Source organism: Ctenocephalides felis, unplaced genomic scaffold (assembly GCF_003426905.1).
Source record: "Ctenocephalides felis isolate EL2017-DRISC unplaced genomic scaffold, ASM342690v1 CF-g0.4_SCAFFOLD_00845, whole genome shotgun sequence".
In the NCBI taxonomy this organism is placed as follows: Eukaryota; Metazoa; Arthropoda; class Insecta; order Siphonaptera; family Pulicidae; genus Ctenocephalides; species Ctenocephalides felis.
In genome coordinates this window covers 18127079-18142553 of record NW_020536999.1, presented here as the reverse complement: position 1 = coordinate 18142553, position 15475 = coordinate 18127079, and the positions used below count along the sequence as shown (strand labels likewise).

The 15475-nt window shown below is 28.3% G+C and overlaps 1 protein-coding gene and 1 pseudogene across 1 annotated transcript; one reads left to right on the top strand and one right to left on the bottom strand.

The window, feature by feature from the left end:
• Positions 1 to 3907: 3907 nt before the first annotated feature.
• On the top strand, positions 3908 to 5693 carry LOC113379669 (succinate dehydrogenase [ubiquinone] iron-sulfur subunit, mitochondrial-like). The gene is made up of 6 exons (XM_026619550.1): positions 3908 to 3983; positions 4355 to 4446; positions 4523 to 4689; positions 4772 to 4906; positions 4977 to 5259; positions 5342 to 5693. The coding sequence occupies exons 1-6, from the start codon at positions 3908 to 3910 to the stop codon at positions 5456 to 5458; spliced, it is 870 nt and encodes a 289-aa protein (XP_026475335.1). The 3' UTR covers positions 5459 to 5693.
• Positions 5694 to 8175: 2482 nt separating this feature from the next.
• Positions 8176 to 12714, bottom strand: LOC113379653 (annotated as a pseudogene).
• Positions 12715 to 15475: the final 2761 nt, after the last annotated feature.

The window sequence follows — 15475 nt, the reverse complement described above, 5'->3', positions numbered from 1 at the left end:
TCCTGGTTTTCAGAAGGCGAGATGGCTCTTTGCTGAACGAAAAGCCTGCGCATCATGGACAATTTGCCTCCTAACTTGTTTTTTTTTATTTTAGTCATTGGTGCAATTTGAATAAATAGATAGCATCACATTTTATATTTTAAAAAAATTAAACTGGTCAAGCCTAAGAATTTTTTCTAGTTTTATTTCGATGTATAAAATATTTACTTAGATGAAATAAAGATTTAAAAAAAAACATTCAAGTATTTTTATTTAGATGATGACTTGTTTGCTTCAAAATTTAATGGGTAAGTTTTTGGTTAAAATTATATTTCAATTAAATTTGTTACTAGAAATAAGCAGATGGGAAATATATTATGTGATCTGGTGTTGGGTTGATCTAAAAGTAATTTTATATTGTAACAAGAAAATAAAATATGACTGAAATGCTTAATGAAGCACATTCATATTAATAACACATGCATTAGACACAATTTTACACACAGATAATAACTAATTTTTATAAAAAGGATTCCATGAAAAATAAATTCAAGTATAGACATTAAAAGCATCGTACAATTCCTTCAACTTTCAAGTGTTTATTTAATAAATTTGTCAGAAAAACTTGAACTATATATACATACACATACACACATATATATATATATATATATATATATATATATGTGTGTGTATGTGTGTGTGCATATAAAATTACTTTCTTACTATTTTTTTAAAATTTACTAATTCATCTTCTTTCTTTCCCAGATTTGTATCCTGATTGGAAAGGAAAATTACTGGTCAAGTGCCATATCTGTGACAGGATGTTTGCTAATAAATATAATTTGAGGGTACACATACGAGACAAACATCAGGCTCCTGCATATTCTGTTTTTTGCCACATCTGCTCCAAACCGATGAGGAACCACAGTTGTCTAAGAGTGCATCTGTATCAACATAGGAAAAGTGCAGAAGGTGGAGGCAGTTAGGGTAAGGTAGTAGATTTCATTAATTATTTGCCAAGTGCCAAGTAAAAAAATTAAGGGTAAATTCCACACATATATCATTATGTTCAAATGTATTTTACGATTATGTAATTACGTATAAATATATTTACGTATAAATATTTTAAGAACACTTCAAACCGCGTACTTTGAATTACAAGTTGCTTGTAATAACAATTAGATGCATTTTATTATTGTTATTTTAATTATGTGTAAGATTTAATTAATAGATCTGTTTAATTAATTTATCTGTTAAACTTTATGATGTTTGAAACATTTATTTTCAAGCGTTTCTAGAAGAAACAATTTTTTTGTAATAATTTAATATAACGAAATAAGCAAGTTGTAAAATTTATTATATCATCTATCGTCTAAAGCAGGGCTTCTTAAACTTTTATCATTCGCGACGCCATTTACGATTGTGAATTTTTGGTGACCCCAGAATTAAAAAAAATTATATTTTTACATGATTATTTACTTGGTAACAATATACAAATGATATATATAGTTCAAAAATTCGTTGACAACATAATAAAAATTAAGACGTGATGTCATGATATAAATATTTGACATTAAAATTTCTCGCGACCTCATTTGCGGTCTCGACCCATAGTTTAAGAAGCCCTGGTCTAAAGTATAGATATTCTTAGTATCTTATTTTTTTACTCGTTAAATAATATTGTTTGGTTTTGATAAAGTATGATTTGACTATACAAATTTGACTCTTCCAACCAATATTTTGTAATCTATTTTTAACTGTAGTTTTAAATTTAATCCTGATTTAATTATTTATAGTACATTTACAATAAAAATACTCAAACATAATTATTGAACATTTACATCAATATTTTTATACTATTTATTGTAAATTATATTATGAAATGAATAAATTTCACACATTATGTACAAAATTATTTTAAGAATTATATATTTAGAATAAATTCTCGTTTTCACGTGTTACATGAAATGATTGATATTTTATATGTATATATGATGAAATAATATAGTTGATAATTTGCAACACGCCTCGTGGCCGTCTGTTGTTGCTGTACGATTCCTTGGAAAAGATTTTGTTGAAACTGAAACTATGTTTTACTTTCTATAATAAATTAAGTTTTACTCTATGTTTATTTTTTTGTAAAAAATTTAAAATAAATGAACAGTCTGAGCTGAGCCTTGGTTGAACAAGTGTCTTTAATAGTAATAAATTTTTATAGCGTAAATGTTAGATATAAAGCTAAAGTGTTTTTTTCTGTGAAAGCATGACTTAGGTAAGTACCAATTAATTGGATATATAAATGTATATATAATTATATAAGGCCTAGTGCTTGTTGTTTGTATGAAATTAGAATAATTCAATATTATTAAAAAAGCAAAGTGTCCACGCTTTTCTGGATATTCAAAAAGTAAAAAAATAAAACTGCAAACTTTTGTTGCAAATACCATGGATAATGGATATACTTAGGCTTGCACCGAATATTCGGTTACTATTCGGCATGTTTTATCTTTTATGCGATAAAGAGCTTGCGATGGATCTGTATTTGGCAGTATTTAATTTATATAATATGATATGAAGAAATGATTTCGTTATTGTATACCATGAATATGAATATATATTATGCTTGCACCGAATATTCGGTTACTATTCGGTATTCGGCATATTCGGCACCTTTTTTTTATATTCGGCCGAATACCGAATATTTAAAATCAAAAGCGCCGCCGCCGCGCAGCGGCATCATTGTTAATGTTTTATCTTTTATGCGATAAAAGAGAAAGAAGATTTTATGCGATGGATCTGTATTTGGAAGTGTTTAGTTTACATAATGTCATAAGAAATGATTTCGTTATTGTATATATAATAATTTAAATTTTATCAACTTTGGACATTATCAGTGAACACGCGAAGAACTTTTTCTGAATATTCACACGATACTTTATTGTTTCATGTTTATATTATTTAATATGATTCATTCAATGATTACATCCATGTGTTGTATCAATACAATAAAAACATCATTATATTCAATCTAAGCATTTCCAAAAAAGAATTATCATTGGTTCTTTACCGCAAAATATACAAATAATATTTTGGATCATTTTTATTTATTTTGTTATGATTAGCATTCCTAATATATAAGAAATACTATTGAGTTTATAAAAGAAAATATGAAATGTTTATGACAGACATAATTAGAAATACATTTACATATATGTAAAGAATTGCTTGTTTCATGATTATCATTTATAACTCTATTACATGTGGTATTCGAGTATTCGGTATTCGGCCGATAGTATAAATGATGCCAAATATTTCAAATAATAAAGAGTTGCTGAATAGTGATTGCAAGTCTAGGCATAAAACTTAAATAAACATGTTATTTAGTAATAAATATAACAATCACTGATAGTAATTACATTAATACAAACGAGCTTTGGCGCCAAAAACCTGCCGAATTGTGCCAATATTCGGTATTCGGTCTCTAGAGCATGCTGAATATTCGGTATTCGGTCTCTGGAGCTTGCCGAATATTCGGTATTCGGCATTTTGCCAAACATATTATTTTGTGCAAGCCTAATATAATATCTTTAGAATTTTTACAAAAATAAAACGACAAAAACTTTGTTAAAATACCATTACAAAAATAAACAAAGACAAATTTATTAAAAACTCGCTACTGAAAAAAATATTGAATTTGTTCCTAAGATTGTTTAATTTAGCAACTACTGTGTTATTATTTTAATTATATATTTATAACAACATACATTTGATAAGTCAGTTATTTAATAAAATATTTTCATGTTCGCCAATCGATAAAATCTTTGACAGAATTTCTATGCTGTGCTGCACAGCTGTCACTTTTGTATGAACTTATTGGCAATTTTATATTTTAAAAAGTAATAATATTCTGTAAAACTAGTGTACAATGTCCTCCGAAATTAAAATGATGAAGGTCTTTAAAAATTCTTATACGCAGGTAAAACATTTTGATTATTGCAAGTGTATAATTTGTTGTTTAAGTTACATAACTTTTAAATAATTTAGTTAAGTAATTTGTGCAATATGTAAATAATTTGATAATTGGTTATTGTTAATAAATTATTTGAGCATGAATAAGTATAATATATTGTATTCAAATATATATTAGTTGTATAAGTTGTTAGAAGTTAGTTAGGACACCTCATATGTTATTTTATCTTTGTTATTGTACATGTAATTCTTATTCTTTCTACCTAATTGTTGAAGACTTGTTTATTGTTGAATACTTTCCATCTTATTGTAGTACACTTCTAATTACTTTTTTGTTTCGTATTTTTCACTCTTCGCCAGCATAAGTTCTGCAGCCAGCATAAGCTGCACACCTGCTGCTAAGGCAATGTACACACAGAAAAAGCACCTCGAATGAAAAAGTTCTCGATCTACAGATGGAACCCAGACAAACCAAATCAAAAACCAACTATGCAGGTAGAATTATCTCACATTTATCTACAAGACATAAAACTCTCCTTGATATTTTTTATTGATAATTACATTTTTTTAGGATTACAATGTGGATTTGAACAAGTGCGGTCCAATGGTGCTTGATGCTTTGATCAAAATTAAAAATGAAGTAGATCCAACTCTGACTTTCCGTAGATCATGCCGGGAAGGCATTTGTGGCTCATGTGCCATGAATATTGGTGGTTGTAATACTTTGGCTTGCATCAGGTAAAATAAATTTAACTATATCATTTTATCATATTCTATGAAATTGTCTAATTTATTAGTATTTATTTATTACTTTCTTTAGCAAAATTGATGACAATCTGAGCAAACCAGTTAAAATATATCCATTGCCCCACATGTATGTTGTGAAAGATTTGGTTCCTGATATGACAAATTTCTACAATCAATATCGATCCATTCAGCCATGGCTTCAAAGAAAGTAGGTTCTACATTAAACTATGCAACACTGTAAAAATAATTTTAAATTTCAATAATTCTTCTATCTACAGAGAGGAGGCCCAAAGTGGTGAAGCTCAATTTCTCCAGAGCACTGAAGATCGCACAAAATTAGATGTTTATATGAATGTTTTGTGTGCATGCTGCTCCACTTCGTGTCCATCTTATTGGTGGAATGGAGATAAATATTTGGGTCCAGCTGTGTTAATGCAAGCTTATCGCTGGATTATTGATTCTAGAGATGAAATGTCCAAGCAGAGGTTGGATAAAATGAGAGATCCTTTCAGTGTTTTCCGTTGTCACACTATTATGAATTGCACCAAGACATGCCCCAAGGTTTGTAAAATAGTACTTACTCATAGTAATAATAGTAATAATAATAATTTTATTATTATTGTCATAATTTTATTCCTTTCAGGGATTGAATCCAGGAAGAGCTATTGCAGAAATCAAAAAATTGCTTGCTGAATTTGCTGCTAAGCCAGCACCAGGTCTAGAAACTGCAGCCTTGCACAAATCAGCCGGCCAGGTTTGAAAATGTTTTGATAACAATGGTTAATGATTTGATATATAATTATATTTATTACTTAACTATGAAAATGGTGAAATCGCACACTTTTTTAATATCATGCATTGTGCGAAGAGATGTATTAGTAAAATTTAGAATCTATTTATCACAGTTAAAATAATTTGTATTTTTTTAAATTATTATCCATATATGTAAATATACATCATATATTTAAAAGAATCATGAGCTGCTTGTTGAAGCACATTTAGGACAGGTTTTTATTATTGCAATATTTCATAATAAGAGGTATTACAATTGTGATCTTGATATATCTACTTAACTTATTACTAAATTATTTTAATTTAAAGTTCATATAATTTTTCATAACATAATTGTGAACATATTTCAGAGAAAGGATAAATATCCTATATATCTTCATAGTCCATATGAAAAAACTAGAAAAAAGCGCTCAGGCTTTTTTTTGAAATTCAGGTTACTATTGTAAAATGATATGTTGTAAACTAAAGTTGTTAAAAATATAAATATGTGACCTAAATTTTCAAATACTGTTTTATTTTTGAAAAATTTGTATAATTTAATAATTTCACAACTTTATTGGAGACGGTTAAAGATGCAATTGATATTGAAAATTAATATATGATTTTACTTATCAAAAGGTTTTCAATGGTCAAAGTTAACCTATAGCAAGATGATCTAATGAAAAAATGTAGTAGTTATTAGATTATTATTTATAAGTGCGATTCTCGTTAAAATCAGCTTTATTATATTTTAATCCAATAAATTATATTTAAAAGTATTTTTATTAGAAACAGATTCTTATTAGATCCTTAATAGATTTTTTGTGCAAAATGTGTATGATTTGAGTAATCGCCATTTAAAATTTAATAATTATAAAAGCAGCAAATATGTATGTGAAATAATATTAAACATTATTAACTTCCCGTAGGGCAAATTATAGCAATCGCAAAAAAATCGAAAATGAAAATTTTTATATATCTTTACGTTTTAAAGGTTTCTGCACATTTTGGCATACCTTAGACAAAATGGATGTATGTGTGTGTGTGTGTATGTGCGGATACTATTTTTTTAAATTTTTATTTCTGTTATATATTATATTTGAATTATTATTAACTTAAAATTTTCAAAAAAATTCAATTTTTCGAGATTTTTCATTTAAAAAAAAACTAAATTTTTAAAAATTTAAAACAAAATCAATTTCTTGCAAAAATTTGAAAATATTTCGAAAATTTCGAAACAATCGAATATTTTCAAATATTTCCAAATTCTCAAAAAACTTAAAAAATACGCTTTTTTTAAAAAAATTTCAAACTTCTAAAAAAATTCAAAATTTCGAAAAAAATTCTAAAATATCGAAAAAGATCAAATTAAAGAAAAAACAAATTTCTTATAAACATACAGAAAGTTGTTTGTAGAATACGCTCGTGACAATTTAAAAACTACTTATAAGCTTACAGCATGTTTTTAAAATAAATAATCTATTTGAAATTATTCAAAACAATTATTGATTATTTTCATTTCTTGAAATACGGTACGGGAAGTTCCAGTAATTTCCCATGAGGCACGATGCCATACGCCTCACTAGTATTCAAATTTATTTTTTCTTTTAAATTTGAATTATTTTTCCTGTCAAAAATTTATTCTGTGACAACAATCCTTTCCAATCTTGCATGTATGGCTATGCCTTTACAATGCATTTCTTACCCAGAGCCAACAAAGTGCTCCACGTGTTTTTTTAATGCATACAAATTAATTTTATTTGATTATCATATACATTTAATTAATTAGTGTTGATCTTATAAAACAATTAGTGCAGTAATGAGAATATTACAGTGTTATTATCAAGGTGTTTATTAATAAAATACAAAGCTGAGACAACTAAATCGGTTTATTTTACAGGTATGTCAATATTTTTTAAGGTTTACAGAATATTATGTAAAATATATTATTCTAATTTAACTTATACTTATTTTAAATGAGGTTCTTATAAATAAACAGTATTTAATGTCTAATAGGAATTTACTTTATAAATGGAAATTTAACTTACAATTATAATTAGAATTATGTGTAGGATCCATGATTTTTCAGCTGTCATATTTGTAAACAAAGGCTAATATTTAAATAAGTCTTGCCTATTTATTGCAATTTAATTAATTAATAAATAATAATTAATTTACTGTATTACTTATCCTATTATATTAAATCATTTTAATTCAGAAAGTATTTTTGAAATTTGTTGTAGATATTCATTGATATTCATTTATTTTCTCATATTTTTAACTTTCCGTAGGGCAAGTTATAGTAATCGCAAAAAAATCGAAAATGAAAATGAAAACATTTTGGCATAGTTTAAAAAATGGATTTATGTAAATATATGTGTGTGTGTGCGTGTGTGTACATAATATATATGTGTGTGTGTCTGTGTGTGTGTGTGCGGATACAAATTTTCGTCGACGATTTCGGGAGCACTGATCAAGGAGTGATTTCTATTTATCCAATTTACAAATATTTTTGTATGTTTTTTTATTTAGCAATATGTGCTTTAAAAATTTTTGCTTTGAAAATATGATTTTTTAAAAAACAACATGGATCTGTCGAGAATCTTTATGAAGTTTTGGATTAAAGAGATTTTTGGAAAATATTATATAATTTATAAATAAATATTATAACTCCTTTTTCCACCTAGTGATAGCATTTTCCATCATAACTTCCAAAAAATATCTCGTCCTTCACTAAACATTTAAATCAATTAAGATCGAACACTATCAAAGTCTTGAAATCTGTAAAAATAAAATAAAAATGAATTATAATATAAACATCAAAGCTGTATTGTGTAAATTTTATACATATTTTTACATACAACTATATGTTTTTTCGTGTCAATATTTTTTTGGTGTCTTGGAAAAACACAGAGCCAATTTTGTAAATCTTCCAAATTGTTCGCATAGATCTTTGAATAAGTTACTGGAAGAATAATTTGTTTCATACTATTTTTTTTTTTAAATTATTTATTTTATTTCAATTTCATTATTTTCTGCTAAAAGTCGTGTTTTATCCAGTTAACGAATTTTCCTGCATTTTAATGATAATACAAATCAAAAAGCTATTTTACATATATTTTTGAACTGCAGTCAATGAATGTATGTTAATTTTAATTACATGAAGTTTTTCAAATACAATTACATGATGAGTGAAGTTGCGCAAACAATATTTGTTCAGACGTTTTTTAACATAATCCACGAATATTATAGAATATGTGAACGAATATTATAGAGTTTATTAATCAGCAATTACTTCATTTCTATAATGAAGGTTCATTTCTAAATGCTAATTACAATGACAGACCGATCATGTCATATTTGAAGTATGACCCTTATTACATCATTGTTGTTAAATATTATACATATTTTTAATACTATTATAAATATATAATTTATAATTTATCGTTATATAACTGTCTATAATGGTTGACCCTAATAAATATGTGCATCACGAGTGTTACCATATTACTAATAAACATTATTCAAAATTGTTATAAGATGTATTTATTTTTACTTAAATGCCATCTTGTACGGTAGCAAATAAGTTTTACTTTAATCGCGCGTGAACCTTACGCGCACTCTTTTCTTTTAAATATTCTTAATAGTAAATATGAATATTGTGCTTGAAATCCTACCAGTATATTATGTTGATAAAGATAATATCAATATAATGTATCTTACTCTTGTTCAAAATCTGGCGTCCTCGGAGTATCTGCACAACTACTATCATTCCCATAATAATCACAATCGTCCAACCCACAATTTTCTTCATCTTCCGGGACCAAAATCGGTGTTGCTCCATCGTGCAAACTGCTCTTACTATGTTCCCTTTTATATACCTCTCTGGAAACACTTCTGGTAAATGAAAATTGCCGCGAAAGTTGCCTCCCAAATGGACGTAGATGAGGTGGCCTGTTTGCGATAGTTGGTTCTGGTGTTTTTGGAGTACCTGTTTTTAGGACTTCGTAGGCTGCTGCGTTTATTGTTTCCCACGCAATTTCTAAAAGAAAACCAGTAAGTGATTAAAATAAATTAACAGATAATTAACCCACTTGATACATCATATTCCTACCTATATCCCTTGCCGTAGCATGTTCCGACACCACACAAAACCTTATAGAAAATTTTCCTCGTACTTTGGCAGGTACCATAAATAATTGTCCACTGTTATGAACGTGATCTAAAAGCTGTTGGTTCATTTTGTCAGATCCTGCTAACCGGAAACAGACTAATCCTAATCGAACATTGTTCATAAGTTCAAATTTCAAATCTTTTACTATGTGTGCTTCGAAAATTTTTGCTAGATCTATGTGGTTCCGTATGTAGCTTCTTAAACCTTCTATTCCATATTTTCGTAACACGAACCAGAGTTTGAGAGATCTGAATCTTCTGCTTAATGGAACTCCCCAATGCCTGAGATAAAAGAGAATCTAGTCATTGTAAACTGTATTCAAAATTAAGATCAAACCAGGACGATGATAGCAAACAACCGTAAAATTCAAATATATTATCATTTTTCACCTGTAGTCTATAGTTTCATCATCATTGGCATGCTGCAGATACAAAGGATCCACAACTAATCCTTTCGTCAATTTCCATCTATCCCTCACCCAAAGACAAGAACAATCAAAGTTCACCAGCAACCATTTATTTGTATTTGTATTGTACGAATCTGCATATTCTATTCCTTTTTGCAAGTATCTCAATTCTGGACAAATGAATGCACTTCCAGCATAAGCTGCATCAACATGCAACCAGACACCAGGAAACTTTTGCAAACTGGTCCTATTGTAGACAAGTCGTCAAAACTTGTGCAGGCTGTTGAACCAAGGGTCACTGATACGAAAAATGGAACTAGGTTGTTGGATACATCATCTTGCATGGCTTTTTTTAGGGTTTCCGCAGATAGAGATCCATCTTCTTCGACCTGGAAACAGAATAAATATTTTATTCAGGTATGGTTTACAGAAGATAGTTGAAGTTTTGAATAGTATTAGAAATACTAATAAGTTTAGGAATTAGAGGCTTGGCTCAGGATTTTTGTTTAGTTTCTCATCCATTTACCTCCAATATCCTAAGTTTGACCAAAGCTATTTTTGCCGCCTTTTCAACACACGAATGCGATTCTTGGGAACAATATGCGACAAGTCGCGGCAAATGAACGCTGTCGTGGGGCCCCTTCGTCTCCGTTGCAGCAAATTTGCTCTTTCAGCCTTTCGATCGTGTGTGCCCTTGCTGCTATCATACAAGTTAAGATACATTCTGAGGCTGAACCCTGGAGAAAAGATAAAATATTAGATAAATTAATTATTTATTCAAAGCCAATGTTTAATCACTAGATAACTCATTAACTTCCCGAAGGAAAAGCTTGTTTTTGAGAAAAAACCCGATTTACTAAGTCGTTCTGAAACGAGTGAGACTAAATTTAGAAAATCTATGTGAGCCGAATTTTGGACCATTTGTCGAAGTTTTTCAAAAACGGCTGAACCGATTTGAAAATTTTAGAAGCCATCCGATGTAACACGATTTGCGCGACGATTGGCCAAGCCGTTTCTTAGTATTAACAAAAAAGTCTAAGATATTTCATTCACGTTTTAGCCCACAATCTTGAATCGATTTCAAAAATTCAGAAACTGTTCCATAGGTATTGGTTGGGAATCGCGTTGATTAGTTTTGGTTAAAAATCGGCCAAGCAGTTTCTTCGTAATTTTTAATAAAACTTTTTATAATAGATTTTGTATTCTGAAATAACACACTAAAATACTATAGGCCTACGATAAGCGGCTAAATTATAAAAATTCAACAAAATTTAGAATTTTGAAGCGCTCTTGAGCGATTCTAATCAGAATCTAAGTCGAAGCATATGGACGTTTCATGTTGGTAGCTACTGATTACAGTTGACTTAAATAAAATACATTTTTATGGATGAAATCAAATTCGTCAAACAAATTTAATTTGATTTATACAATTACAGATATCACTATAGAATTTTAAAGGGCTCTTGAGCGAATCTAATCAGAATCTAAGTCGAAGCATATGTACGTTTCGTGTTGATAGCTACTGATTACAGTTGACTTAAATAAAATACTTTTTTATGGATGAAATCAAACGTGTTAAACAAACTTAATTTTAATTTATACAATTGCATATATCAGTATGTATATTTTACCTAAATATCTCAATTCTCTCAATCTCAATCTAATAATTAAATAAGAATCTCAATTCTTATTTAATTATTAAATAAAAACTTCATTTTTGTGTACATGTGTAGGGAAGTTGATGAAACTTGCCTTGAGGCTACTAACAACTAGTATATGTATTTATTAAATTATAGTAAATCAATTATATTCCAAACTATTCTTTAACATTTGTGTTTACGATTGCATAACTAATATATAATAACCACATCTCTCCGAGTGCATTGCTTTAATTGCATATTACGTAACTAATTAATTTTAATTATTGGATAATTTTATAATTATAATGTTATGAGTAAATATATATCATGTACGAAATTCCTTGATCATATTTATAAACGTTGGATGTTTTTTGAACGCACATTAATGTTCCACAAAATAATAATTTTCACATATTTGGCATTTTGTGTAAATCAGGTACATGTTTTGTATTAATCAGTTGTATTCATACAAATTTATTTATAGTTCTAGGAAATGACTCAAAGCATTTAATTATAATGAATATATATGAATGGAATTTTGACTACAAATGATTAATTTAAAATATGCTAATATACTATATAATCCCCTATCTTGATCCCTATGTATGCTATCTCCATAAATTCATATGTTCTTGTGTAAATCAAGAGTCATATATCAATACAATAATATATAATATACAAATAATCATTGTAAATTTAATAGTTTCATATATTTACATGAATAATTTTATAAATTTTTTAATGGTTACCTGGATGACTCCTCCACCAGCAGGACTACTGGACAAAAAACTTTCTGGTAGTCCTGTTGCTTTTGCCAACCAATCTAAAACTATAGTTTCTAATTCTGTACAAGCCGGACTGGCAACCTGAAATTAATGAAAATATATTGATCATAAGGGTAATATCTATTGTTTAATTGTTTTTTTTTTGAATTAATAGTTCAAAATATATGCATAAAATAGTATGAGAATTTTTTAGAAACTTATTTAAAATCCATACGTTTCGGCTACCATCTTAGCCTTCATTTAGTGGCAATCAATTAAAACTAAATAAATGATATATAAGAAATTTCATAGAAAAACAATAACAATAATAATAATAATAAAACACTTACAATTTTGTATCCTAATATAATATATGAAAACATTATTAATCCATGGTATGAGTATGTGCACATTGATAAAATATATATTTTTTAACATCACAGGTGGTAAAACACACAAATAAACATGATAACTTAACAAGTTGTCGAAACTATGTATTTACTGTTCAGAGTTTAAGATAGAAATGTCACATTTTTTCTTGAAGCAGTTTTTAGCATGTGTTCAAATTTTACGAGAAATTTAAAAAGCGATGGGATCTTGTCATTTTTTAAGAAATTTTGTCACGCTATTCAGGAACCACGTGTTTGTTTCGTTCAGGGCCATATTGTCGAAACGTTTGTTTATGACCCTGTCATTATGCAATTGCAAAAACAACCCCTCAGCGAATCTTTCTTTTGATTACGTTCTCTTCAAAATGAGATATTTTAGGGTTGAAAAATCTATATTATGATTTAAATTATTTATATGCTCGGTAAACATCGTTTTGGATTGTTTGTTATTTTTATATTGATGAAGGCGTTTACTCAGGTTTTGGCTAGCTTCTCCGATATAAAAAAGTTCGAAATTAGAGCAATCAATCTGATATACTTTTTAACTCAAATTAAACATATGATATCAACATCAAATTCAAGACTATTCAAAATATATATATATATATATATATATATATATATATATATATATATTCCTAGAATAATATTTTAACCACCAAATCAATATTAAAAACCGGTTGCTTCTTTAAATTTTGAGCCATTTTATAACATCGTTCAACATCTACATCGATTAATATTGAATATCAAAAGATTGTGTTTATTTTCACATTCGTTCAATTCAAATTTTTAGCCTGGGATATTTTCCTAAACGAAACATAAATAAACTTCGAACTAACTGGTAAAACAAGATCTTGATTTATTAAGAAAATTACACATGTTGGGCGTCAGAATAATAAAGCAGAGGTGCCCAAATATATAAACCTTTTAAAAATAAGGATAATTGTTAAAAATGTGAGCCGGATATTGTTTGTATCCTCAAAATCTAACTTGTTTTCTAAACAGTCGATTTCCTTAATATTTTAGGTCCAAAGGACCTTTTTATATATCTTATAATTTGCGTTAGGGATATAATATCTATATTTTTTTCTTTAAATAATCGAATTAAGTATTACTCATTATTAAATTAGGTATACCTCGTTTTAGATAATAAACTCGTTAAATATATTATTTGAAAAATAGTTTCATAGATTTCTGGACATTTTGGCATACCTTAGAAAAAATGAATGTGTGTGTGTGTGTGCGGATACAAATTTTCGTGGACGATTTCGGGAACACGGATCAACCGATTTGAATTATTCAAAAAACATTCGATTCCTATTAATAAGGAGACGTGATTAGTTTTTGGCGTAGGCAGGTCTAGCCGTTTTCGAAGATATGGGGTAAAAAGTGCCACAAACGGTAACTCAGTTTTTAAGAGAACGGGGCGTCCGATTTTAATAATTCAAAAAAACATTTTACTTGTATTGACAAGATGTAGAACTGATTAAATTTTTGGGAGGGCAGGTCCAGCGGTTATGGACTCTCAATAAAACCAAGTTAAAAAAATGCAATTTGGTGATCAAAAATGTTCATTGGACATATGTACATCAAATTATCATATATTTTATAGAGATTTTAATAATGTGTACACGTTATGTGTAAATTTTTCTGGGTTCCGTACCAACATTTTTAATTACCGTACGGGAAGTTCCAGCAGTTTGCCTTAAGGCACGATGCCATGCACCCCACTAGTTTCAAAAATATTAGTATGACCGATTCGCGTTAATGGTGTTAAGATAAAAACAAGTTTACTTTCTAGACTTTTAGAAACAAAATAAAATTATGCAACTTCTACCTTATTGTTATTGACTTCGAAGAAAAACTGTTTAACGAGTTAATTAAAATTTTGCTGAAAAATAATGCTTTGAAACACGAACTGAAGTTTTAATTTGGTATTCATTATAATGAAAATCAGGAAAGATAATTAATGCCCTTATTGTAATTTGTATTTAGCTCCTGGCAAAGAGGCTTTTGTGTATTGATTCGATTTTGCTTTATTGAGTTACAACTATTTTATTCATTAATAATTGTGTAATACTAAAATACAACAAAAATTGGGATATTCAAGTAGAGGTCAAAAAAAATATTGGTAGCGAAAATAAGAAGAAAAATTAATAAAATTACATAATACACACTGTTAACGCGTCACTCCCAACCCTGGTATAATTATAATATTTTATTATCTCCATGCAGGATAGCGACAATAAACCCTTTCATTGTTACGCGTCCTGTCGCAAATTCAGTATCCATTTTTCCTAGAATTTTTATCACCTGTCCCTAACTACATCATCCTATAATCTTATATTTCCAAGAAATTCGCCACTAACTGTATCAAGTTTAATTCTTCGTATCATGCAATTTATCAACCAATACCTGATCGATTGATAAATGTAATAACCACTGATTGGTTCCAAAATTGTAATGGGGTGTCCTTAACTCCACAAAATGGGCCAATCAGAAAAATATATAAAATTATAAAATCTACATAATTTAGTATCTACTTAAATTTCATATAGCTAAGATCAGTCGTAAATTAAACACTCAAATCCAAAACATCTAATTCAACCTCTATCTAATCATCTATAAATCTT

Excerpts from the sequence above, each read along its gene's own strand:
- LOC113379669 (XM_026619550.1), top strand. The coding sequence starts at position 3,908 with ATGTCCTCCGAAATTAAAATGATGAAGGTCTTTAAAAATTCTTATACG. Across the intron at positions 4,447-4,522 it reads ATCAAAAACCAACTATGCAG|GATTACAATGTGGATTTGAA; the intron begins GTAGAATTATCT and ends ACATTTTTTTAG. Across the intron at positions 4,690-4,771 it reads AATACTTTGGCTTGCATCAG|CAAAATTGATGACAATCTGA; the intron begins GTAAAATAAATT and ends TACTTTCTTTAG.